Below are 25,821 nucleotides of genomic sequence, written 5' to 3'. Positions count from 1 at the left end.
ACAGTTGACAGGGAGAAAAGAAAGATGCTAAACTGACAGTTGACAGGTAGAAAACAAAGATGCTAAACTGACAGTTGACAGGGAGAAAAGAAAGATGCTAAACTGACAGTTGACAGGGAGAAAAGAAAGATGCTAAACTGACAGTTGACAGGTAGAAAACAAAGATGCTAAACTGACAGTTGACAGGTAGAAAACAAAGATGCTAAACTGACAGTTGACAGGTAGAAAACAAAGATGTTAAACTGACAGTTGACAGGTAGAAAACAAAGATGCTAAACTGATAGTTGACAGGTAGAAAACAAAGATGCTAAACTGACAGTTGACAGGTAGAAAACAAAGATGTTAAACTGACAGTTGACAGGTAGAAAACAAAGATGCTAAACTGATAGTTGACAGGGAGAAAAGAAAGATGCTAAACTGATAGTTGACAGGTAGAAAACAAAGATGCTAAACTGACAGTTGACAGGTAGAAAACAAAGATGTTAAACTGACAGTTGACAGGTAGAAAACAAAGATGCTAAACTGATAGTTGACAGGGAGAAAAGAAAGATGCTAAACTGACAGTTGACAGGTAGAAAACAAAGATGCTAAACTGACAGTTGACAGGTAGAAAAGAAAGATGCTAAAATGACAGTTGACAGGTAGAAAAGAAAGATGCTAAACTGACAGTTGACAGGTAGAAAAGAAAGATGCTAAACTGACAGTTGACAGGTAGAAAAGAAAGATGCTAAACTGACAGTTGACAGGGAGAAAAGAAAGATGCTAAACTGACAGTTGACAGGTAGAAAAGAAAGATGCTAAACTGACAGTTGACAGGTAGAAAACAAAGATGCTAAACTGACAGTTGACAGCTAGAAACAAAGATGCTAAACTGACAGTTGACAGGTAGAAAACAAAGATGCTAAACTGACAGTTGACAGCTAGAAACAAAGATGCTAAACTGACAGTTGACAGGTAGAAAACAAAGATGCTAAACTGACAGTTGGCAGGTAGAAAACAAAGATGCTAAACTGACAGTTGACAGCTAGAAACAAAGATGGTGTTCAGCATTTTCCTGCTCAAATGAGCAGACTGTTGAAAATAGGAATCGGGGGATTACTTTTCACAAGTAAAATTTAACATTAACGTACTATTGGTTGTATTTTGTGAAAAGAATATTAGCACAGAGTTGAGAAGGCGCAAAGATCTTCAATAGTACTGAAATCGTAGCTTCTAGCAAACAATTGCTTGTCAATGAAATTAATTACATTTAAAAATGTCATACTTGAATGACATAAAGTTGAAATAAATGATGAAGATAAAGATTGTAAAAGCCAACAGGGGTAAATTCACCAGCCGCCACTGATTATGATGCATTCTCATTTTAGGCAAAGTATAAGACAATACTTTAACAGTTTTGATTGATTGATTGAGACTTTTATTAGTAGATTACACAGTACAGTACATATTCCGTACAATTGACCACTAAATGGTAACACCCCAATAAGTTTTTCAACTTGAAGATATAATTGTATAATTGTAACAGTATAATTGTAACCAGGAATAAGTCTTCCAGTAACAATATTCAAATACTAACATTGTTGGGTAAGACAGAATTTGCTGAATCCAGTGAAACAGATTGGTGGTTTTAGCTGATATAAAGACTTTCAGGTGTTTATATATGTTTATGTTGAAGTATTTGGCAGACGCTTTTATCCAAAGCGACATACATCAAAAATACATATAAAACAATGACTGTAAATATGATCATTTAAGGGAAGAATGTAATAGAAAATATCAATACAAAGTGTCAAGACAGAATAAACTCTCTGCTGCTGCAGCAACAGAGATACAGTCTATAAGATATATAGATATCTAATGTATTCATACATTGTTTATGTAGCATGTATATATAACCTAATCAACTTAAAAATAGCTGACTGCTTTTTTCCCCCTTCTCTGGGATTATATTCCCAGTTTTGATCTCGGACGTCTGGTCACTTATAGCATATAGGAATATTCTATTACTGTTAAGCAAACTATGAATAATAAAACATGTGTCCTTTATCATAGCTACACGTATGACAAAAAAAGCGCATGAAAATCAGTGGTATTCAGTGAAGTAAGATGAATTAAATGCGCTGACAGTTCATTGCTCCTGCCGAATGAATTGCACTGATCACCACTCCAAGATGGCGGCCCCGCGTCTCGTCAGCGCCAGTAGGGCTCCATGCTGCGTCTACTTATAAGATGTCTATGGTGGGCGGCAGGAAAGGACGCTTGTTATCGCGCATGCACCTGTCTCAAACAACCCGGAAGCAGATTCCATTCAATAAAAAGGTATACCAAGAGGAGAATGTTTGAGTTTATTTACTTCACAAATTAAAAGAACAAAACATTTTGAAGTGCATCGGTGGTAGAAATAAAGTAACAGATTTATTTACGAATGCAGCTAAGGAAATGTTCATCTTAATTCGGGCTCCTGAACGAACTCGGAATGAGATGAAAGATAATGAAGCAGGTGTGAATAATAAAGAGTACATAAACATTTGTACAAGCCAACAGATTCATTTTCCACACAATAGCAACCTTCTTCTGGAACAAACCTATTTTCCTTCGCATGTAAAACTCCTCCCATCAATAAACTGAGTTGTCTGGATCAACTTTGAGACATTCAAAAGTTTTGTTTCCATGATTTTCCTTCGAAAATACTCTTCTGCCGGTCTTTCTTCGTGTTCGTAGCGCAATCCAAGATCAGTTCTTGATGCTGTCTGCTATTTGAGACATAATATTTATAATCTGTGCCTATAACACAGCGGACAACAAGTTTTTTATTTTATTTATTCATTTATTTTTTAAACAGTTCGATTTCTTTATTTTTATAAAACAAAAAATATAAGGAAACGGAAAACTTGTAAAAGAGCAGTGTGGAACGCTGCATTTAAAAAAAAATTAAAAACGTATTTATTTTCTTTTTTTTTTTAAATTTTTTATTTTATAAACATTTATTTATAAACTGCAACATTTACAAACAATCGAGAAATAATAATAATCAAAATAAGTACAAAAAAAATCCCCAGCGGGTTGTAAACTCAATAAAGTAGCTAAAATAGAATGCAATATATATATATATATTAGAGATGCGCGGTTTGCGGACACAACCGCGGAGTCCGCGGATTATCCGCGGATCGGGCGGATGAAATTAAAAAAACTAAGATTTTATCCGCTCGCGGGTCGGGTCGGGTGGATTAATTTTTTTTTTTTTTTTTTTTTTTTGCGGGTGGCAGTTAAACCAATTCGGAAATATATATACATAGTTAAATGTTGTTACCCACATACGAAAAACGAGCAGGCACCTGCTGCATATGCCACAACAGAAGAAAAAAAAAGAAAAGAGATGGACACTTTTACGGAGCGGAGAAGGGACGCCTCGCCGGGGTCCTGGACCGAGGCCCCTTCCCCCGAGAGGGCCCCACCGGGAGCCGTAGCTGAAGCGATCCGCGAGAAGGGCCCGACGCACGTCCAGGGTCACTACCGCGCCCACCGCACCGACACCCCGTCTCGTCCGCTTTCGCCGCGGCCGGCGTCACGCGCAGCAGGTAAGCAGCTTACCTGCCCGCCACCCCCGTGGCCGGGGGCTCGTAACATGGGTCACTCCGCGCGCTCCGCCCGCGCAGCTTACCTGCTTGCTACCCCTGTTGCCGGGGGCGCGTAACAGGGGGCGCGTAACAGGGGTCACTCCGCGCGTAGTGCGCTCATGAAAGGGGTGGGGCTCACCCTGGTTGATATAGACAGCAGCTAGGACGGTGGCCATGGAAGTTGGAACCCGCTAAGGAGTGTGTAACAACCCACCTGCCGAATCAACTAGCCCTGAAAATGGATGGCGCTGGAGCGTGGGCCCATATCTGGCCGTCGCCGGCAGCGAGACGCGCTTGGAGGTGCGCTCAGCGCGGCTCCCATATGATTGCGCACTGGTGTGCGTCTGGGTCGTGACAGCGTGGCACGCGAATGTCTGTGCATTGGATCAGTCTCCTTTCTTTAACAGGCAAAAGCTTTATAACCTCACCATACCTGCCAACTTTTAAATCAGAAAAACCTAGTAGCCAGGGTCCAAGGGCCGCAGGCCCCGGTAGGTCCAGGACAAAGTCCTGGTGGAGGGTTCAGGGCTTCGCCCCCCCGACGCAAAATGACTATTAGCATTCAGACAGGTTAAAATGTTGCTAAAACCATCACTTTTCTATCAGTCACAGTGACTTTTCAAAACAAAAATATTACAGCAAAAATCATATGGGTTGATTGACATGTTTATTCTGTAAGCTAACTTCAATAGTTTGAAATTATTTTGACAGTTAATGCCAGTTATCCTGTCAACCTTTCACAAGACTTCAATTTGTTAATTGAAAGTATAAATAGTATAAACACTTTTTACAGTATGTCGTGCTGTGAAATACAGCCGACAGGATTGCATGCGGTGCAGGAGAACAAAGGACTTCTTTCATTTAAGGTTTGTGATAAACCATCAAACTCATTCGTTAAAAGGACTCTATAGTAATATAAAGCGAATTTTTCTGGACATTATCATGCAAGAAAAGTTTATTTTTGGGATCGCGATCACCGCGTAATGATTTTTAAAGGTTGCATTACAAACATTTAACTGTCCCATGTGATCAGCCAGTGCGATTGGAAGTCCATGCTCAATTATTGCCTCCGTAAATAAAACTTCGGCATTTATCACATCCAAAGAATCTGTTTGGGCGACGAAAAACGTTGAAAGTTTTCCACTTGTATCGCTAGCAACGGCATTAGACTTGTGTTTTTTTGTCCCAACGTGGTCTTTTACATCGCTAATTCCTCCGTGTCCGATCGAAAAATCTTGTCTGCACAAGGTGCAATTCGCGTAGTTTTCACCCTTTTTTTTTTATTTTTATTAATATTAGATATATAACAACGGGCGGATGGCGGGCGGATGCAGTTTTGATCAAACGTTACATCGGGTGGATGGCGGATGGATGACGACTTTCTGACGCGGTTGCGGATGAGATAAATTGCCTATCCGCGCATCTCTAATATATATATATATATATATATATATATATATATATATATATATATATATATATAACAAAGTGTAAAACCATAGGCTCACACAAGTTCAGTAAATAATTTAAATGTGGAACACATCATAGTTTTCACAGCTTTTTGCTTGTTAGAAGAGGTAGAGAGTGTTTTAACGTAGAGTTCTAATTATTTTTTAAAGGCCCAAAAAAGAGGTCAGGTATTGAGAAACTTACATTTGTGAATATAAAACTTAGCCAATAGTATCATGAGGTTCAATTAAAACAAGTTGTAAGGCTCTGCAATGGCTAGGGTGACGTCATAGGTCAACCGGAATATATATATATATATATATATATATATATATATATATATATATATATATATATATATATATATATATATATATATGTATGAACAATATACGACAAATTATCTCAAACCACAACAAAACAATTGCAAATGAGCCGTCGGCCCCCGGACAGAGCGACTCCAAAACCAACAAAGGCTGCAACTGCCGCAAGAAACCTGATTGCCCTCTCAACGGGGGGTGCTTACAAACATCAGTTGTTTACCAATCGAAGGTAACACGCAAGGACATTAACACATCCGACACAGATGTAGGATTAACCGAGGGAGAGTTTAAAACCAGATGGAACAATCACAAGGCTTCTTTCAGGAACCAAAACCTGCGGAATACCACAGAACTCAGCAAACACATTTGGGACCTCAAAGATAATAATGTTGAATATTCAATAACATGGCAAATTCTTGCATCCAGCACACCTTACAATAGTGGTAATAAAAGATGCAACCTATGCTTGAAAGAGAAACTGTTTATTATATACCGTCCAGACCTGTCATCCCTCAACAAGCGCAGCGAAATTGTATCAGCATGCCGCCACAGACGGAAACACCTCCTAGGTAACACATGAGCCAATCACCACGCCCCTACGCCAGCCTGTACCTACCCACTCTGTTCCCTATATAAACCATGGTATGTGAATGCTTCTATTAAAATCTCCTGATGATTGAGGGAACCCCTCATGAAACAGGCCTGTAGAGATGAAGTAGTCTTGTGATTTTTTTCCCACACATATATATATATATACAGGTAAAAGCCAGTAAATTAGAATATTTTGAAAAACTTGATTTATTTCAGTAATTGCATTCAAAAGGTGTAACTTGTACATTATATTTATTCATTGCACACAGACTGATGCATTCAAATGTTTATTTCATTTAATTTTGATGATTTGAAGTGGCAACAAATGAAAGTCCAAAATTCCGTGTGTCACAAAATTAGAATATTACTTAAGGCTAATACAAAAAAGGGATTTTTAGAAATGTTGGCCAACTGAAAAGTATGAAAATGAAAAATATGAGCATGTACAATACTCAATACTTGGTTGGAGCTCCTTTTGCCTCAATTACTGCGTTAATGCGGCGTGGCATGGAGTCGATGAGTTTCTGGCACTGCTCAGGTGTTATGAGAGCCCAGGTTGCTCTGATAGTGGCCTTCAACTCTTCTGCGTTTTTGGGTCTGGCATTCTGCATCTTCCTTTTCACAATACCCCACAGATTTTCTATGGGGCTAAGGTCAGGGGAGTTGGCGGGCCAATTTAGAACAGAAATACCATGGTCCGTAAACCAGGCACGGGTAGATTTTGCGCTGTGTGCAGGCGCCAAGTCCTGTTGGAACTTGAAATCTCCATCTCCATAGAGCAGGTCAGCAGCAGGAAGCATGAAGTGCTCTAAAACTTGCTGGTAGACGGCTGCGTTGACCCTGGATCTCAGGAAACAGAGTGGACCGACACCAGCAGATGACATGGCACCCCAAACCATCACTGATGGTGGAAACTTTACACTAGACTTCAGGCAACGTGGATCCTGTGCCTCTCCTGTCTTCCTCCAGACTCTGGGACCTCGATTTCCAAAGGAAATGCAAAATTTGCATGGTTGGGTGATGGTTTGGGGTGCCATGTCATCTGCTGGTGTCGGTCCACTCTGTTTCCTGAGATCCAGGGTCAACGCAGCCGTCTACCAGCAAGTTTTAGAGCACTTCATGCTTCCTGCTGCTGACCTGCTCTATGGAGATGGAGATTTCAAGTTCCAACAGGACTTGGCGCCTGTACACAGCGCAAAATCTACCCGTGCCTGGTTTACGGACCATGGTATTTCTGTTCTAAATTGGCCCGCCAACTCCCCTGACCTTAGCCCCATAGAAAATCTGTGGGGTATTGTGAAAAGGAAGATGCAGAATGCCAGACCCAAAAACGCAGAAGAGTTGAAGGCCACTATCAGAGCAACCTGGGCTCTCATAACACCTGAGCAGTGCCAGAAACTCATCGACTCCATGCCACGCCGCATTAACGCAGTAATTGAGGCAAAAGGAGCTCCAACCAAGTATTGAGTATTGTACATGCTCATATTTTTCATTTTCATACTTTTCAGTTGGCCAACATTTCTAAAAATCCCTTTTTTCTATTAGCCTTAAGTAATATTCTAATTTTGTGACACACGGAATTTTGGATTTTCATTTGTTGCCACTTCAAATCATCAAAATTAAATGAAATAAACATTTGAATGCATCAGTCTGTGTGCAATGAATAAATATAATGTACAAGTTACACCTTTTGAATGCAATTACTGAAATAAATCAAGTTTTTCAAAATATTCTAATTTACTGGCTTTTACCTGTATATATATATATATATATATATATATATATACATACATATATATAATATTTTTTTTGTCCTGTCCAGCTTCTCAGACTAATCATATAGTAGATGTAGATGATCTATATCGGCTGGTCACATTTACTTTACAAAAGAGAAGTTTAGGATACTTCTCTTGTTGCCTTATTTGTATTTGACTTTATTAAATGTATTTATATTAACATTTGGTGAAGCCGGGCCGGAGCAGGAGGTCAACCGGAAAATAAATGAATTTAACCGCACTAAAAGGAAATAGCGCCCCCAGTGTACGGGAGACACATCGCGTATGACCAATAGTTGCATGACAGAGAGTGCGTGGACGCTTGGACTTCACACGTTGAAGTGAAAATACAAACAACCTGAGAAATCAGCATCATTTGGTGCATGGAGTTGTCATTTGAGTGAGGGAGGGAGTGGCACTCACCAGGAGGTGACCAGCAAAGCACAGCAGCAGGATGAGAGCCAGCAGCAGGAAGGCCACACCAAAGGAGATCCCCAGCACTGCACTTCTGCAACACACCACAAACCTGATGAAGACTCCTAATGTCTTCTGCAATCGATGGGAGTGAGGAGCATTTATCAGAATGTATGCTCGTTTCTGTAATGGATGCACTTGAAGGCATCAGTGCGCCTGATTTAAGAAGTGTTTCACAGTGCATGACGTCACGGCTCCATCCTGACCAGGGGTTGGGGAAATAAGAGGGCTGAGTTGGGAAATCGATCAGACTTTCAGCCGCTGGATTAGCCCTTTGGCCCGCCCAGGCCGTAAAATGAGCATGACTCCCTCCTTCATGCTGATCTATAACCACCGTCATTTCTACATCCCGGCCAAATAGCTTCCTCACATCCGTCTGCTGCCACAGCTGGAGCTACGTGACTCACTTGGGCAAGACGAGGACCTGCACGATGAATATGCAGGAGAAGATGAGGCAGGCGCAGGTGATGTAGTACTTGAAGGCAGGCAAGGTGGTGGATCTGTACTGTGGAGGAAAGACACAGAGTGGAAATTAGCCACACCGACTTCTCTTCTTGAAGTCCAAATGTTTGGGAACAGTTCACGGAACACACTTCTTTTTTTTTTTTTTTTCTTCCAGCGTGACTCAAAGGGTCCATTAAGGCCTAGTTGGATGAGTTTGGTGTGGAAGAACCCCAGAGTCCTGACATAAACTCCATCAAACACTTAGATGGTGATATTGCTTGCATAATTCAACATGTCAGAAGTAGCAGAAGAGTAGGAGGAAGAACATCTTATTTATAATCTATTCACTTTCTGTCTTACCATTTTCTTTAATATTTGTTTTTTACCATCTCCCAGAGGTGGGTAGAGTAGCCAGAAATTGTACTCAAATAAGAGTACTGTTACTTTAGAGATTTATTACTCAAGTAAAAGTAAGGAGTAGTCACCCAAATATTTACTTGAGTAAAAGTAAAAAGTATGTTGTGAAAAAACTACTCAAGTACTGAGTAACTGATGAGTAACATATTCATATCATATATATATATATATATATATATATATATATACATATATACATACATACATACATACATATACATTGATATATACAGTATATAATTTATAAGTATTTATTTTGCTGTTTTTGTTTACATGTTAAAGGTGTTTTAATGAATATACATGCATGTTTAACACATATAGATTCCTTTCTTTAATGAAGACTAGAATATAAGTTGGTGTATTACCTGATTGTGATGACTTGCATTGATTGTAATCAGACAGTAGTGATGATAGCGTCCACGTTTTCAAATGGAGGAGAAAAAAAGTTCCTCCTTTCTGTCTAATACCACATGAAAGTGGTTGGTTTTTGGCATCTTATATGTCCAGCTTCCATATTCGTTTTTATACACTTTACAAGAAATACATTGGCGGCAAACTCCGTAGCTTGCTAGCTTGTTTGTGCTGGCTTTCGGAGACTCTTGTTTTGAAAGCGCAGGCGCGATGGAGCGGCACTTTTATTGTGAAGACAGGAACTGTGCAGTCAGTCTTTAGGCTTTTGACGGGATGTACGGTTGAAATAAAACAGGGTCTTTTTTCCTTCACACTTTTGATTGATTGATTGAAACTTTTATTAGTAGATTGCACAGTACAGTACATATTCCGTACAATTGACCACTAAATGGTAACACCCCAATAAGTTTTTCAACTTGTTTAAGTCAGGTCATGTGACCGCCTGGCTCTGTTTGATTGGTCCAACGTCACCAGTGACTGCATCTGATTGGTGGAACGGAGTGAACGTCACCAGTGACTGTATTTGTTGAAACGCAGGCACTATGAAGGTCTGTCTGACAGACCAAAACAAACAAAGCGTGCATTAACAGATCGATAAAAATTAGTAGCGAGTAGCGAGCTGAATGTAGATAAAAGTAGCGGAGTAAAAGTAGCGTTTCTTCTCTATAAATATACTCAAGTAAAAGTAAAAGTATGTTGCATTAAAACTACTCTTAGAAGTACAATTTATCCCAAAAGTTACTCAAGTAGATGTAACGGAGTAAATGTAGCGTGTTACTACCCACCTCTGTCATCTCCTAATAAGCAAATAAAATGATACATACATTTTAAATAGTTGACTACTTTATCATTTTCTGGCATGATATAAAGAATAAATATAACCAGTACTGTACAAATAATGAATAACAGATTTTTAGATAACATGTAATATGTCAAAAATTTGAAATGAATAGATTCACTTCATAATTAAAAAAAAAAGTTACCTACTTTAACATTTTGTGACATGCATTAATATAATATTAATAAATATTAATATATTAATATTAATATAATATTAATATGCATTAATATAAACAGTACTGTATATATATATATATATATATATATATATATATATATATATATATATATATATATATATATATGTCTTAATAAGGTTATCCAAAAAATAGTGCTCGATACCGTAGTAGAGCGCAATATATGTATGTGTGGGGAAAAAAAATCACAAGACTATTTAATCTCTACAGGCCTGTTTCATGAGGGGGGTACCCTCAATCGTCAGGAGATTCTCCTGACGATTGAGGGTACCCCCCCCATGAAACAGGCCTGTAGAGATTAAATAGTCTTGTGATTTTTTTCCCCCACACATACATATATATATATATATATATATATATATATATATATATATATATATATATATATATAAATAATACCAGCTCTTTTGATGTAAAACGTCAATTTGTAAGAAATGTTTTTATCAAATAAAAAAAAAGTTGACTTATTTTCTGACATAAGGAATAATTATAAACAGTAATTTATAAACATAACTGCTTTTTAGACATGTAAAATGTCAATTTGTAAATCAGATTATCCAATAATAAAAAAGTTGACTATTTTATCATTTTCTGACATGATATAATGAATAAATACAAACAGTACTCTATATATAATAAATGAAGGCTTGTTAGATAACATAAAATGCCAACATTTTTAATAGAGGTTATTCAATAATTGACTAATTTATCATTTTCTGACATAACGGAAAAAATATAAAAAGTACTTTTTATATAATAGATAATGTCTAGTTAGATAACATGTAAAATGTCAACAATTTGTAATAGATTGAATGATAAAAAGTTGACTATTTTATAATTTTCTGCCATGATATAATGAATAAATATAAACGGTACTGTATAAATACTGCCTTGTTTGATAACATAAAATGTCAACAATACGTAATAGATTATTCAATGACTATTTTATCATTTTCTGACATCATATAATGCAGTGGTCCCCAACCACCGGTCTGTGGATCGATTGGTACCGGGCCGCACAAGAAAAAAAAATATATACAGGTAAAAGCCAGTAAATTAGAATATTTTGAAAAACTTGATTTATTTCAGTAACTGCATTCAAAAGGTGTAACTTGTACATTATATTTATTCATTGCACACAGACTGATGCATTCAAATGTTTATTTCATTTAATTTTGATGATTTGAAGTGGCAACAAATGAAAATCCAAAATTCCGTGTGTCACAAAATTAGAATATTACTTAAGGCTAATACAAAAAAGGGATTTTTAGAAATGTTGGCCAACTGAAAAGTATGAAAATGAAAAATATGAGCATGTACAATACTCAATACTTGGTTGGAGCTCCTTTTGCCTCAATTACTGCGTTAATGCGGCGTGGCATGGAGTCGATGAGTTTCTGGCACTGCTCAGGTGTTATGAGAGCCCAGGTTGCTCTGATAGTGGCCTTCAACTCTTCTGCGTTTTTGGGTCTGGCATTCTGCATCTTCCTTTTCACAATACCCCACAGATTTTCTATGGGGCTAAGGTCAGGGGAGTTGGCGGGCCAATTTAGAACAGAAATACCATGGTCCGTAAACCAGGCACGGGTACATTTTGCGCTGTGTGCAGGCGCCAAGTCCTGTTGGAACTTGAAATCTCCATCTCCATAGAGCAGGTCAGCAGCAGGAAGCATGAAGTGCTCTAAAACTTGCTGGTAGACGGCTGCGTTGACCCTGGATCTCAGGAAACAGAGTGGACCGACACCAGCAGATGACATGGCACCCCGAACCATCACTGATGGTGGAAACTTTACACTAGACTTCAGGCAACGTGGATCCTGTGCCTCTCCGGTCTTCCTCCAGACTCTGGGACCTCGATTTCCAAAGGAAATGCAAAATTTGCATGGTTGGGTGATGGTTTGGGGTGCCATGTCATCTGCTGGTGTCGGTCCACTCTGTTTCCTGAGATCCAGGGTCAATGCAGCCGTCTACCAGCAAGTTTTAGAGCACTTCATGCTTCCTGCTGCTGACCTGCTCTATGGAGATGGAGATTTCAAGTTCCAACAGGACTTGGCGCCTGCACACAGCGCAAAATCTACCCGTGCCTGGTTTACGGACCATGGTATTTCTGTTCTAAATTGGCCCGCCAACTCCCCTGACCTTAGCCCCATAGAAAATCTGTGGGGTATTGTGAAAAGGAAGATGCAGAATGCCAGACCCAAAAACGCAGAAGAGTTGAAGGCCACTATCAGAGCAACCTGGGCTCTCATAACACCTGAGCAGTGCCAGAAACTCATCGACTCCATGCCACGCCGCATTAACGCAGTAATTGAGGCAAAAGGAGCTCCAACCAAGTATTGAGTATTGTACATGCTCATATTTTTCATTTTCATACTTTTCAGTTGGCCAACATTTCTAAAAATCCCTTTTTTGTATTAGCCTTAAGTAATATTCTAATTTTGTGACACACGGAATTTTGGATTTTCATTTGTTGCCACTTCAAATCATCAAAATTAAATGAAATAAACATTTGAATGCATCAGTCTGTGTGCAATGAATAAATATAATGTACAAGTTACACCTTTTGAATGCAATTACTGAAATAAATCAAGTTTTTCAAAATATTCTAATTCACTGGCTTTTACCTGTATATATATATATATTTATATATATATATATATATATATTTTTTTTTTTATTAAATCCACATAAAAAACACAAGATACACTTACAATTAGTGCACCAACCAAAAAAAACTCCCTCCCCCATTCACACTCATTCACACAAAAGGGTTGTTTCTTTCTGTTATTAATATTGTGGTTCCTACATTATATATCAATATATATTTATACAGTCTGCAGGGATACAGTCCGTAAGCACACATGATTGTATTTTTTTATGACAAAAAAAACCAAGAAAAACAAATACTATATATATTATATATAATTCCATCCGTCAGATAAGTATTTTTCCAATATTTGATTTTTGTTCTCATTATTTATATATTTATTCTATATTTGAAATGTTGTTCAAATTCCCACTTGAGTCCTGCTGCTCTAATTAGAAATATGATTGTATTTGAACATATGTGAACCACCTCGCTAACCTTCTGAAGGATGTCTTCCACAGGAAGTTGTTATCTGTGGGCCTTATGAAGGCCAAAAGTAAATGCACTCATTTATTTTAATTAGGGTTGTCAAAGTTAACGCATGTGATTAATAAAAAAAAAAAGCATGTATAAATGTAGATTAATGACCAGAGGTGGGTAGTAACACGCTACATTTACTCCGTTACATCTACTTGAGTAACGTTTGGGATAAATTGTACTTCTAAGAGTAGTTTTAATGCAACATACTTTTACTTTTACTTGAGTATATTTATAGAGAAGAAACGCTACTTTTACTCCGCTACTTTTATCTACATTCAGCTCGCTACTCGCTACTAATTTTTATCGATCTGTTAATGCACGCTTTGTTTGTTTTGGTCTGTCAGACAGACCTTCATAGTGCCTGCGTTTCACCAAATACAGTCACTGGTGACGTTCACTCCGTTCCACCAATCAGATGCAGTCACTGGTGACGTTGGACCAATCAAACAGAGCCAGGGGTCACATGACCTGACTTAAACAAGTTGAAAAACGTATTCGGGTGTTACCATTTAGTGGTCAATCGTATGGAATATGTACTGTACTGTGCAATCTACTAATAAAAGTTCCAATCAATCAATCAAAAGTGTGAAGGAAAAAAAGACCATTTTTTATTTCAACCGTACATCCCGTCAAAAGCCTAAAGACTGACTGCACAGTTCCTGTCTTCACAATAAAAGTGCCGCTCCATCGCGCCTGCGCTTTCAAAACAAGAGTCTCCGAAAGCCAGCGCAAACAAGCTAGCAAGCTACGGAGTTTGCCGCCAATGTATTTCTTGTAAAGTGTATAAAAACGAATATGGAAGCTGGACAAATAAGATGCCAAAAACCAACCACTTTCATGTGGTATTAGACAGAAAGGAGGAACTTTTTTTCTCCTCCATTTGAAAACGTGGACGCTATCATCACTACTGTCTGATTACAATCAATGCAAGTCATCAGAATCAGGTAATACACCAACTTATATTCTTGTCTTCATGAAAGAAAGGAATCTATATGTGTTAAACATGCATGTATATTCATTAAAACACCTTTAACATGTAAACAAAAACGGCAAAATAAATACATATAAATTATATACTGTATATATATATGTGTGTGTATATATATATATATATATATATATATATATATATATATATATATATATATATATATATAAATGTGTGTATATATATATATATATATATATATATATATATATATATGTGTGTGTGTATGTTACTCATCAGTTACTCAGTACTTGAGTAGTTTTTTCACAACATACTTTTTACTTTTACTCAAGTAAATATTTGGGTGACTACTCCTTACTTTTACTTGAGTAATAAATCTCTAAAGTAACAGTACTCTTACTTGAGTACAATTTCTGGCTACTCTACCCACGTCTGCATTTGGATCTTTGTTCCGTTATTTGGAGGAAAACAACTAAAAGTGCAAATAAGCACAAAGTCAAGCAGCTGGCTTGGATCACTTGGAATAACATTATTCTGCTATTCTTTTATTAGACACTAATGGGACAAAAAAAGACAATAGTTTGGATCAGGGGTGTCCAAACTTTTGCCAATGAAAAATCAAAGCATGCAGGGGCCACTTTCAGATGCTTTTATTTTCAAGTCAAAGACAATATATTGATTTTTGTGTTTGTTACCTTTTGGTCTTGGGACCTGGAAAGGTCTCAGTCATACAAATGTTCAAAAATTCCCATAATATATATTTTCTAAATAATTATTCAACACTTAAATCAACTTCAGGACTAAGATTTGTATTTTATGTTTTATTGTCAAAACCCTGTTTTGTATGGCATAAACACAAAAGATGCAATATTTTCCCCCAAAGTCTTTTTAAAGTGGAATATTTGATATGAAGTAATTAAATAGGTCAATCATTCATAACATTGATTTTAATTCAATATATCTTTTAGCACCCCGGGGGTGGATGAGATCCGCCCGGAGTTCCTTAAGGCTCTGGATGTTGTGGGGCTGTCTTGGTTGACAGGGCTCTGCAACATCGCGTGGACATCGGGGGCGGTACCTCTGGATTGGCAGACCGGGGTGGTGGTTCCTCTCTTTAAGAAGGGGAACCGGAGGGTGTGTTCTAACTATCGTGGGATCACACTCCTCAGCCTTCCCGGTAAGGTCTATTCAGGTGTACTGGAGAGGAGGCTACGCCGGATAGTCGAACCTCGGATTCAGGAGGAACAGTGTGGTTTTCGTCCTGGTCGTGGAACTGTGGACCAGCTCTATACTCTCGGCAGGGTCCTTGAGGGTGCATGGGAGTTTGCCCAACCAGTCTACATGTGCTTTGTGGACTTGGAGAAGGCATTCGACCGTGTCCCTCGGGAAGTCCTGTGGGGAGTGCTCAGAGAGTATGGGGTAACGGACTATCTTATTGTGGCAGTTCGCTCCCTGTATGATCAGTGTCAGAGCTTGGTCCGCATTGCCGGCAGTAAGTCGGACACGTTTCCAGTGAGGGTTGGACTCCGCCAAGGCTGCCCTTTGTCACCCATTCTGTTCATAACCTTTATGGACAGAATTTCTAGGCGCAGTCAGGGCGTTGAGGGTATCTGGTTTGGTGGCTGCAGGATTAGGTCTCTGCTATTTGCAGATGATGTGGTCCTGATGGCTTCCTCCGGCCAAGATCTTCAGCTCTCACTGGATCGGTTCGCAGCCGAGTGTGAAGCGACTGTGATGGGAATCAGCACCTCCAAGTCCGAGTCCATGGTTCTCTCCCGGAAAAGGGTGGAGTGCCATTTCCGGGTTGGGGAGGAGATCTTGCCCCAAGTGGAGGAGTTCAAGTACCTCGGAGTCTTGTTCACGAGTGGGGGAAGAGTGGATCGTGAGATCGACAGGCGGATCGGTGTGGCGTCTTCAGTAATGCGGACGCTGTATCGATCCGTTGTGGTGAAGAAGGAGCTGAGCCGGAAGGCAAAGCTCTCGATTTACCGGTCGATCTACGTTCCCATCCTCACCTAAGGTCATGAGCTTTGGGTCATGACCGAAAGGACAAGATCACGGATACAAGCGGCCGAAATGAGTTTCCTCCGCCGAGTGGCGGGGCTCTCCCTTAGAGATAGGGTGAGAAGCTCTGTCATTCGGGGGGAGCTCAAAGTAAAACCGCTGCTCCTCCACATGGAGAGGAGCCAGATGAGGTGGTTCGGGCATCTGGTCAGGATGCCACCCGAACGCCTCCCTAGGAAGGTGTTTCGGGCACGTCCGACCGGTAGGAGGCCACAGGGAAGACCCAGGACACGTTGGGAAGACTATCTCTCCCGGCTGGCCTGGGAACGCCTCGGGATCCCCCGGGAGGAGCTGGACGAAGTGGCTGGGGAGAGGGAAGTCTGGGCTTCCCTGCTTAAGCTGCTGCCCCCGCGACCCGACCTCGGATAAGCGGAAGAAGATGGATGGATGGATGGATATTTTTTAGCAATGATAGTTGATAAATAAATAAAAAAGTCCCACTAAATTTAAAAAAATATATATTTTCAACGCTTAAGTTTCTAGATCACCTTCAGATCCATCCGTTGATTAGATGTTTTTAGAACTTTCTCAGGGTTTTTTTTGTCAAAGAAAACATTGTTTTTATGGCAAGCACAAAATATGCCTTATTTACCCCAATTTATTTCCATAGTGGAATATTTGATGTGAAGTAATTACCTTGAATAAGGTCAATAAATCATAACGATATTTTGATTCATTATTATTTTTTGAAGAAGGCCTCAGTCGGCATACATTTAATAAATGAGGGAATATGAGGAAAGTATGGAGCGCTATGCTCAAATTGTAATTGGCAGCCATCGTTTTAATGACTCGGACTTCCGAGAAAAAGGGTCTTGGTTGGAGTTTGGATCGAGGAGAGAAGGAGGGAGTAAAAAAAACCTGTCGAAAAATTGAAAAAAACAAGAGCAGACTTGGCGCTAAAAAACGAGATAGGGGAAAAAAAGGTAAGAAGCTTGTTATCTATTTTGTGTCCTCTTCTACTGATGTTTGGTGCTTTAGAAATAGCGAAAGCGCATGAGGAAACACAAGCGGATGAGATTATTTGATCATTTCTTTTAGGCCTACTTTAACCATATCCGTTTTGTGGTATGGTAAATTCCAGACGATAAAACGCTACTTTTTTCCTACGCTTTGTACCCTGCGGCTTAAAAACGGTGCAGCTAATTTTGAGGATTTTTCTTCGCTCACGACCATATCACAAATATTTAAAAAAAAACAAAAAAAAAAAACAAGCAAATACACTGAAAAGGTGTGTTATTGTTTTTGCTATGGCGCCATCTTTTGGACCAGTTCTCTCACAGTGTCCTTCTATTCAGGGCTTTGAACCGGAAGTAGAAGTGCCGTATGGACTCTTAATTCATTACTCCAAGCAACGTTTGCAAGTTTTACAATATACCTAAAACTGTTTAAACTTACTAAAGCGTCCCATGTGTGATGTCTGGAGGAGTGTTTCCATGCACATTTGTACGTGCTATCGTAATGTAATCAAGTGAGCGTCGCTAGCATTGGCTAATATGCTAACACATTTACGAATGTCCGTTAGTATTATTCACTTACAACGGCTTTCTTTTGGTATCATTTCAGTTTCGCAAATTCCTCAGTAAATTCACCAAAACGTCAGCGTGGAGTTATTGAGTCTGTTTAGCTGATTGGACCATGACCATGACTTCTGTTTTGTTTGATCTGCCGTTTTACTGCCGTCTTAGACGATTAAGGTATGTCAATAAACATTTATAGAATCTTTGTGTCAATAACTCATTCCATAACATATATCTGTGGCTTTATTTTATTTTATCATACCTGCCAACTTTTGAAATCAGAAAAACCTAGTAGCCAGGGTCCAAGGGCCGCAGGCCCCGGTAGGTCCAGGACAAAGTCCTGGTGGAGGGTTCAGGGCTTCGACCCCCGACGCAAAATGATTATTAGCATTCAGACAGGTTAAAATGTTGCTAAAACCATCACTTTTCTATCAGTCACAGTGACTTTTCAAAACAAAAATATTACAGCAAAAATCATATGGGTTGATTGACATGTTTATTCTGTAAGCTAACTTCAATAGTTTGAAATTATTTTGACAGTTAATGCCAGTTATCCTGTCAACCTTTCACAAGACTTCAATTTGTTAATTGAAAGTATAAACAGTATAAACACTTTTTACAGTAAACAAATGGTAAAACAGTACTAAACAATTCCATTAAAAAAAAAAATTGGTGTCATTATTAACTTTCTGTCCAAGCTTGTATAATCTACTGCCTTGTTCAATTGTAAAAAATATTCTGTGCCTAAAATTCACATTTCTATCACAATTATCATACTGTAAACATGGTAAGCTAACTTCATTAAAATTAATAGTCCTGTCAATAGCATGGAATTACAATTCAAATGTAGTTTTTTTGTAAGCCTTCAAAATATGAAAAATTAATGAAAATTAATTTAAGCCATCAGACACTTGAAAAGTGGCACATCACATCTCTAATGTAATCATTTTAACTTTTCAACAGAAATAGCACTGCAAAAATATTAAGGACATACTTCTGTATTTTGGTAGTTATGCTGTCAACATTTAACAAGACTTCTTCAACTTGGACTTGAAAGCATAAATAGTATAAACACTTTTAACAGTATGTCGTGCTGTGAAATACAGCCGACAGGATTGCGCACCAAACACGAAGCAAGGCCAAAGCGCACATGGTGCAGGAGAACAAAGGACTTCTTTCATTTAAGGTTTGTGATAAACCATCAAACTCATTCGTTAAAAGGACTCTATAGTAATATAAAGCGAATTTTTCTGGACATTATCATGCAAGAAAAGTTTATTTTTGGGACCGCGATCACCGCGTAATGATTTTTAAAGGTTGCATTACAAACATTTAACTGTCCCATGTGATCAGCCAGTGCGATTGGAAATCCATGCTCAATTATTGCCTCCGTAAATAAAACTTCGGCATTTATCACATCCAAAGAATCTGTTTGGGCGACGAAAAACGTTGAAAGTTTTCCACTTGTATCGCTAGCAACGGCATTAGACTTGTGTTTTTTTGTCCCAACGTGGTCTTTTACATCGCTAATTCCTCCGTGTCCGATCGAAAAATCTTGTCTGCACAAGGTGCAATTCGCGTAGTTTTCACCCCTTTTTTTTTTTTTAATTAATGAAAAACCGTATTTTTTATCACTGCAACCGTAACCCGGAATAGGTTGATGAAAACCGTACGAATTACGGGAAAACCGGAGTAGTTGGCAGGTATGTTTTATGTTTGTCTTTGGGTGCGGCCTATGTACCAGTGTGCTATATAGTCCGGGAAATACGGTAATCATGGACCGGGGCAACAAAAACATGCAATAACGTGATGAAAAGGATAGTTTTTCCATGAGTTATCTACAAAATGTAATTGGCAGTAAGGGAAACGACTGCCAGATTGATTTTCAGGGGCAAAAAAAGAGAAAGGGAAGTTGTTCCATGTGACATGTGGAGGCTGTGGGTCCTTTAAAAAACAAACTGTTTAATGACCGCAGTTACCAGGACAATGCAATGGATGGCTCCTCCCTGAAAGCAATGGTGACGTGTGCTTTGTAAGCCACGGACTTACCTCGGTCTCCAGAGCTTTGTTGTGAAAGAACAAGGAGATCCTCTGGATGTCCTCGGACTTCAGCCACTGTCTAGAGAAGAAGAGTAGAGATGAGCACAAGCCCTGCACACCAAGTGTCTGCAGGTAAACATCATACAAACACTCGATGATGCACTTCAACCAAACTGGAACTTATTGCTTCTTATTTGAAATGATTACTTCTGCGAGTTGATTCCATCAATGGTGCGAATCATCCGCTCATTGAGTTCCTCTTCGAATCTTCTCCGCTGAGACTTGGACCTGGAAAAGAAAAGGTGGTTCAGTTAGACATGGAAACTGAAAAGAGCCATTTTTGGCTTACCTCTCCCGTCTCTGGAAGTGGTACTGCCCCATGGGAACATCCTGACAACAGGAGGAACACTGTGTGAGACTGGACTTCAATACTCCAACAATGAGGACTGGAAGGTGCTGCTTGAGACTTGACAAATGATCGGCCGTAACGGAATGTCAAATGGAGAAAAATGTCAATAAGTCTGTAATTACTTTAAAATAGATCGAGCCTTAAACAGAACTCCAATGTTTGAATTTTGTCTATCATTCACGACATATGTTCTCCTTTTCTTGTGCATTCTAACTCCTAAATAAACAATAGCAAAAGTCAGCTAACAATGAAGCAAATAAGAGTGCTCTAAAAAAAAAGCATCCAAAAACCTCTATCATACACACTGAGTATACAGGTAAAAGCCAGTAAATTAGAATATTTTGAAAAACTTGATTTATTTCAGTAATTGTATTCAAAAGGTGTAACTTGTACATTATATTTATTCATTGCACACAGACTGATGCATTCAAATGTTTATTTCATTTAATTTTGATGATTTGAAGTGGCAACAAATGAAAATCCCAAATTCCGTGTGTCACAAAATTAGAATATTACTTAAGGCTAATACAAAAAAGGGATTTTTAGAAATGTTGGCCAACTGAAAAGTATGAAAATGAAAAATATGAGCATGTACAATACTCAATACTTGGTTGGAGCTCCTTTTGCCTCAATTACTGCGTTAATGCGGCGTGGCATGGAGTCGATGAGTTTCTGGCACTGCTCAGGTGTTATGAGAGCCCAGGTTGCTCTGATAGTGGCCTTCAACTCTTCTGCGTTTTTGGGTCTGGCATTCTGCATCTTCCTTTTCACAATACCCCACAGATTTTCTATGGGGCTAAGGTCAGGGGAGTTGGCGGGCCAATTTAGAACAGAAATACCATGGTCCGTAAACCAGGCACGGGTAGATTTTGCGCTGTGTGCAGGCGCCAAGTCCTGTTGGAACTTGAAATCTCCATCTCCATAGAGCAGGTCAGCAGCAGGAAGCATGAAGTGCTCTAAAACTTGCTGGTAGACGGCTGCGTTGACCCTGGATCTCAGGAAACAGAGTGGACCGACACCAGCAGATGACATGGCACCCCAAACCATCACTGATGGTGGAAACTTTACACTAGACTTCAGGCAACGTGGATCCTGTGCCTCTCCTGTCTTCCTCCAGACTCTGGGACCTCGATTTCCTAAGGAAATGCAAAATTTGCATGGTTGGGTGATGGTTTGGGGTGCCATGTCATCTGCTGGTGTCGGTCCACTCTGTTTCCTGAGATCCAGGGTCAACGCAGCCGTCTACCAGCAAGTTTTAGAGCACTTCATGCTTCCTGCTGCTGACCTGCTCTATGGAGATGGAGATTTCAAGTTCCAACAGGACTTGGCGCCTGCACACAGCGCAAAATCTACCCGTGCCTGGTTTACGGACCATGGTATTTCTGTTCTAAATTGGCCCGCCAACTCCCCTGACCTTAGCCCCATAGAAAATCTGTGGGGTATTGTGAAAAGGAAGATGCAGAATGCCAGACCCAAAAACGCAGAAGAGTTGAAGGCCACTATCAGAGCAACCTGGGCTCTCATAACACCTGAGCAGTGCCAGAAACTCATCGACTCCATGCCACGCCGCATTAACGCCGTAATTGAGGCAAAAGGAGCTCCAACCAAGTATTGAGTATTGTACATGCTCATATTTTTCATTTTCATACTTTTCAGTTGGCCAACATTTCTAAAAATCCCTTTTTTGTATTAGCCTTAAGTAATATTCTAATTTTGTGACACACGGAATTTTGGATTTTCATTTGTTGCCACTTCAAATCATCAAAATTAAATGAAATAAACATTTGAATGCATCAGTCTGTGTGCAATGAATAAATATAATGTACAAGTTACACCTTTTGAATGCAATTACTGAAATAAATCAAGTTTTTCAAAATATTCTAATTTACTGGCTTTTACCTGTACTGTAAGTTATCACACACATCTAATGCTTAAAGCCGTTGCTCTAGTTATTATCTATTGTGCTCAAGCTGTACTTTTCTTTTGGTGCAAAGGCACACGACTTGTTATCTTCCACTGCAAGTTAGGAGTTGCCTCGCCGCAGATGTTTCTGCCTTTCAGCCTGCTAACAGCCAAGGACGAGCCAGGACCTCAAGGAAGACCAGGCGACAGCAGGCAGACAAAGCAGAGACAGGGCGCAGTCACAAGGCCCCCGGCACATTTCCGTTCTGAATAACCTCGTATTGTGCGTACTGAGCTGCTGGCATCATGTGTGACCCCTCCCTTTAGAAGCAGCCTCAGCCATGTAACTAGGGAACTCCTAAACTGAATAAATAGAGGAGCGCGTGGGCTGTGCCTCAGAGCGTAGGGTGAGACTGTAACTGAGTGTGCAGATCCATGCGTTCTCCCCATGAGCAAAATTGAACTCTGACTCTGCCTGATTCCTTGCTTCTTGTTCTGTTTAATAAATAGTCCGGTGCTTAAACCTGACTATAATAAACAACACACGTTAGCTTCACACCAACGCGTGTTCAAGTTCACGCAGAGGCAGCTGGATGATGCAGCAAACTAACATCTCGTGGAAAAGGACAGGAGGAAGTTGATGTAGGCGAGTAATGGGAGCGGTGGTGGCGTTAGAACATTTCCGCTAATGATGGGCGATACTGACGGTGGTGTTGATCTTGCCGTTGTCCGTGCTCATGCTGTCACGGTGGTGCAGGTTGGCGAAGGGCTTGGCGGCCCCCCAGGACTCCAGGTAGCGGGTCATCCTCACGGACGCCCTCATCTTGCCGCCATCCAGAGACGGGCGAGAGCGCAAGCCCAGCAGGGGGCTGTGCCTCTCAGTCTGGACAAGAACAACACAAACACAGTCAAGACTTGGCATTCTGTGGTAGGGAGATACACCTTTCTTACTTCCCATACCATACTGATACTAGACCATTGGCCCATACCGATATCAAACTGATACAGTAGCGAAAGGAATCATTTGGTTGTGTGGAATGTTACAAATTACCGTATTTTCCGCACTATAAGGCGCACCTAAAAACCACAAATTTTCTCAAAAGCTGACAGTGCGGCTTTTAACCCGGTGCGCTTTATATATGGATTAATATTAAGATTCATTTTCATAAAGTTTCGGTCTCGCAACTACGGTAAACAGCCGCCATCTTTTTTCCCCGTAGAAGAGGAAGTGCTTCTTCTTCTACGCAAGCAACCGCCAAGGTAAGCACCCGCCCCCATAGAACAGGAAGCGCTTCTTCTTCTACTGTAAGCAACCACCCGCCCGCGTAGAAGAAGAAAAAGCGCGCGGATATTACGTTTCATTTCCTTTCCTTTGTGTGTTTACATCTGTAAAGACAACAAAATGGCTCCTACTAAGCGACAGGGATCCGGTTCATGAAAAGACGCAATCTCTCCATCCGCACACGGACTACTATTTCACAGCAACTGCCTAAAGACTTTCAAGAAAAGCTGGCTACTTTCCGTGCATATTGTAAAAACAAGATAGCTGAAAAAAAAGATCCGGCCAGAGAACATTATCAACATGGACGAGGTTCCACTGACTTTTGATATTCCTGTGAACCGCACTGTGGATACAACGGGAGCACGTACGGTGAATATTCGCACCACAGGGAATGAGAAGTCATCCTTCACTGTGGTCCTAGCTTGCCATGCTAATGGCCAGAAACTTCCACCCATGGTGATATTCAAAAGGAAGACCTTGCCAAAAGAGACCTTTCCAGCCGGCGTCATCATAAAAGCTAACTCGAAGGGATGGATGAAGAAAAGATGAGCGAGTGGTTAAGGTAAGTTTACGCGAAGAGGCCGGGTGGCTTTTTTCACGCAGCTCCGTCCATGTTGATATACGACTCCATGCGCGCCCACATCACGCTGGTTTTTAATATATTATTAAAGTTTGACTGACCTATCTGACTGTTTTTTTGACATTCCTTTAGCGCAGTTAGATGCGGCTTATAACACGGGGGCGTCTTATAGGTGGACAAAGTTTTGAAATATGCCGTTCATTGAAGGCGCGGCTTATAACCCAGGGCGCCTTATGGTGCGGAAAATACGGTAGTAGAATCCCTCAGAACATTGGTAGGTAGGAAAAACAACCTTATGGCAGACTAACACTGTCTTTAAGTTGGAGTGGAGGGGTCATTTGTTTTTTGGCATCACCTAGTGGCCACACTAATTCAGGTTAAGTTCAGTAAGTCGGATGATGCGGACACGTGTGTTACTGGATACTTTGTAAGTAATATGCAACTATAATCATTAAAGCTTTGTTTATATTGACAAATGTGCTGTTTTACACTGCAATATTCTCCAATTATTACGCAATCTAGTCTTGCTTGTGTGCTATTGTGTGCCTAGCTGTTGTGGAGCTGCTAGCTCCTAATAGCCTACAGACATTGAAGCTGTAGACCTAGGGCTGCAATTACACGTGTGACTGCGCACAGGACATGTCTTTTTTTTTTCAAAAGATAAACTGTTGTGAATGAAAGGACAAACAAAAGTGAAGTAAAAAAAAAAAAAAAAAAGTATATATTGTAAATATTATAGCGGGTAAGGGAACAAGAGTATAAATTAAACAATGAATGAACACACTAAACACAAAATCACAGCTAAGTGTATCATCAAAACATTTAATTAAAAAAAACGGAATGCTTTGATTATACACTAGTTCTGTGACTTGTTCTCACAGAACTAGAAGTGTACTCAATGTGAACAAGTCACAGAACTAGAAGTGAAACTCAATGTGAACAAGTCACAGAACTAGAAGTGTACTCAATGTGAACAAGTGACAGAACTAGAAGTGTACTCAATGTGAACAAGTGACAGAACTAGAAGTGTACTCAATGTGAACAAGTCACAGAACTAGAAGTGTACTCTAAACCCAACCATGTTTACCTTTTGTAAAAGACATTTTGATGTTGACTGCCTTTCCGGCTTTGAGAAAAGTAGGACTGCTTGTATCGGACATTTTAGATGCAAGTCGATATCATCTGATAGTTGCTGGGTTTTTTGCTGGTATCGGACCGACATCTGATATCATTATCAGATCAGGACACCCCTACTAGTGGAGTTAATATCATATATCATGTATATTTATATTTAAAATATATATATATATATATATATATCGAAATAAATACAAAAATTACATGTACACACACATACAGTATACATACATACATACATACATACATACATATATATATATATATATATATATA

General features: G+C 39.6%; 1 protein-coding gene across 1 annotated transcript in view; it reads right to left on the bottom strand.

Annotated features, from left to right (window-relative positions):
• The window catches only part of adcy2b (adenylate cyclase 2b (brain)), a 281,820-nt gene that overhangs the window by 59,251 nt on the left and 196,748 nt on the right, over positions 1–25,821 (bottom strand). The window contains exons 13-18 of the mRNA XM_061982391.2: positions 23,253–23,429; positions 20,585–20,625; positions 20,443–20,523; positions 20,245–20,314; positions 8,637–8,734; positions 8,179–8,263 (exon numbers count right to left, since the gene is read on the bottom strand). Coding sequence (XP_061838375.2) covers positions 8,179–8,263; positions 8,637–8,734; positions 20,245–20,314; positions 20,443–20,523; positions 20,585–20,625; positions 23,253–23,429 — 552 coding nt within the window. The remainder of the gene's footprint in view (positions 1–8,178; positions 8,264–8,636; positions 8,735–20,244; positions 20,315–20,442; positions 20,524–20,584; positions 20,626–23,252; positions 23,430–25,821) is intronic.

Source organism: Nerophis lumbriciformis, linkage group LG21 (genome assembly GCF_033978685.3).
Source record: "Nerophis lumbriciformis linkage group LG21, RoL_Nlum_v2.1, whole genome shotgun sequence".
Classification (NCBI taxonomy): domain Eukaryota; kingdom Metazoa; phylum Chordata; class Actinopteri; order Syngnathiformes; family Syngnathidae; genus Nerophis; species Nerophis lumbriciformis.
Note: the sequence above shows the minus strand (reverse complement) of the source record. Positions and strands in the feature narration are given on the sequence as shown.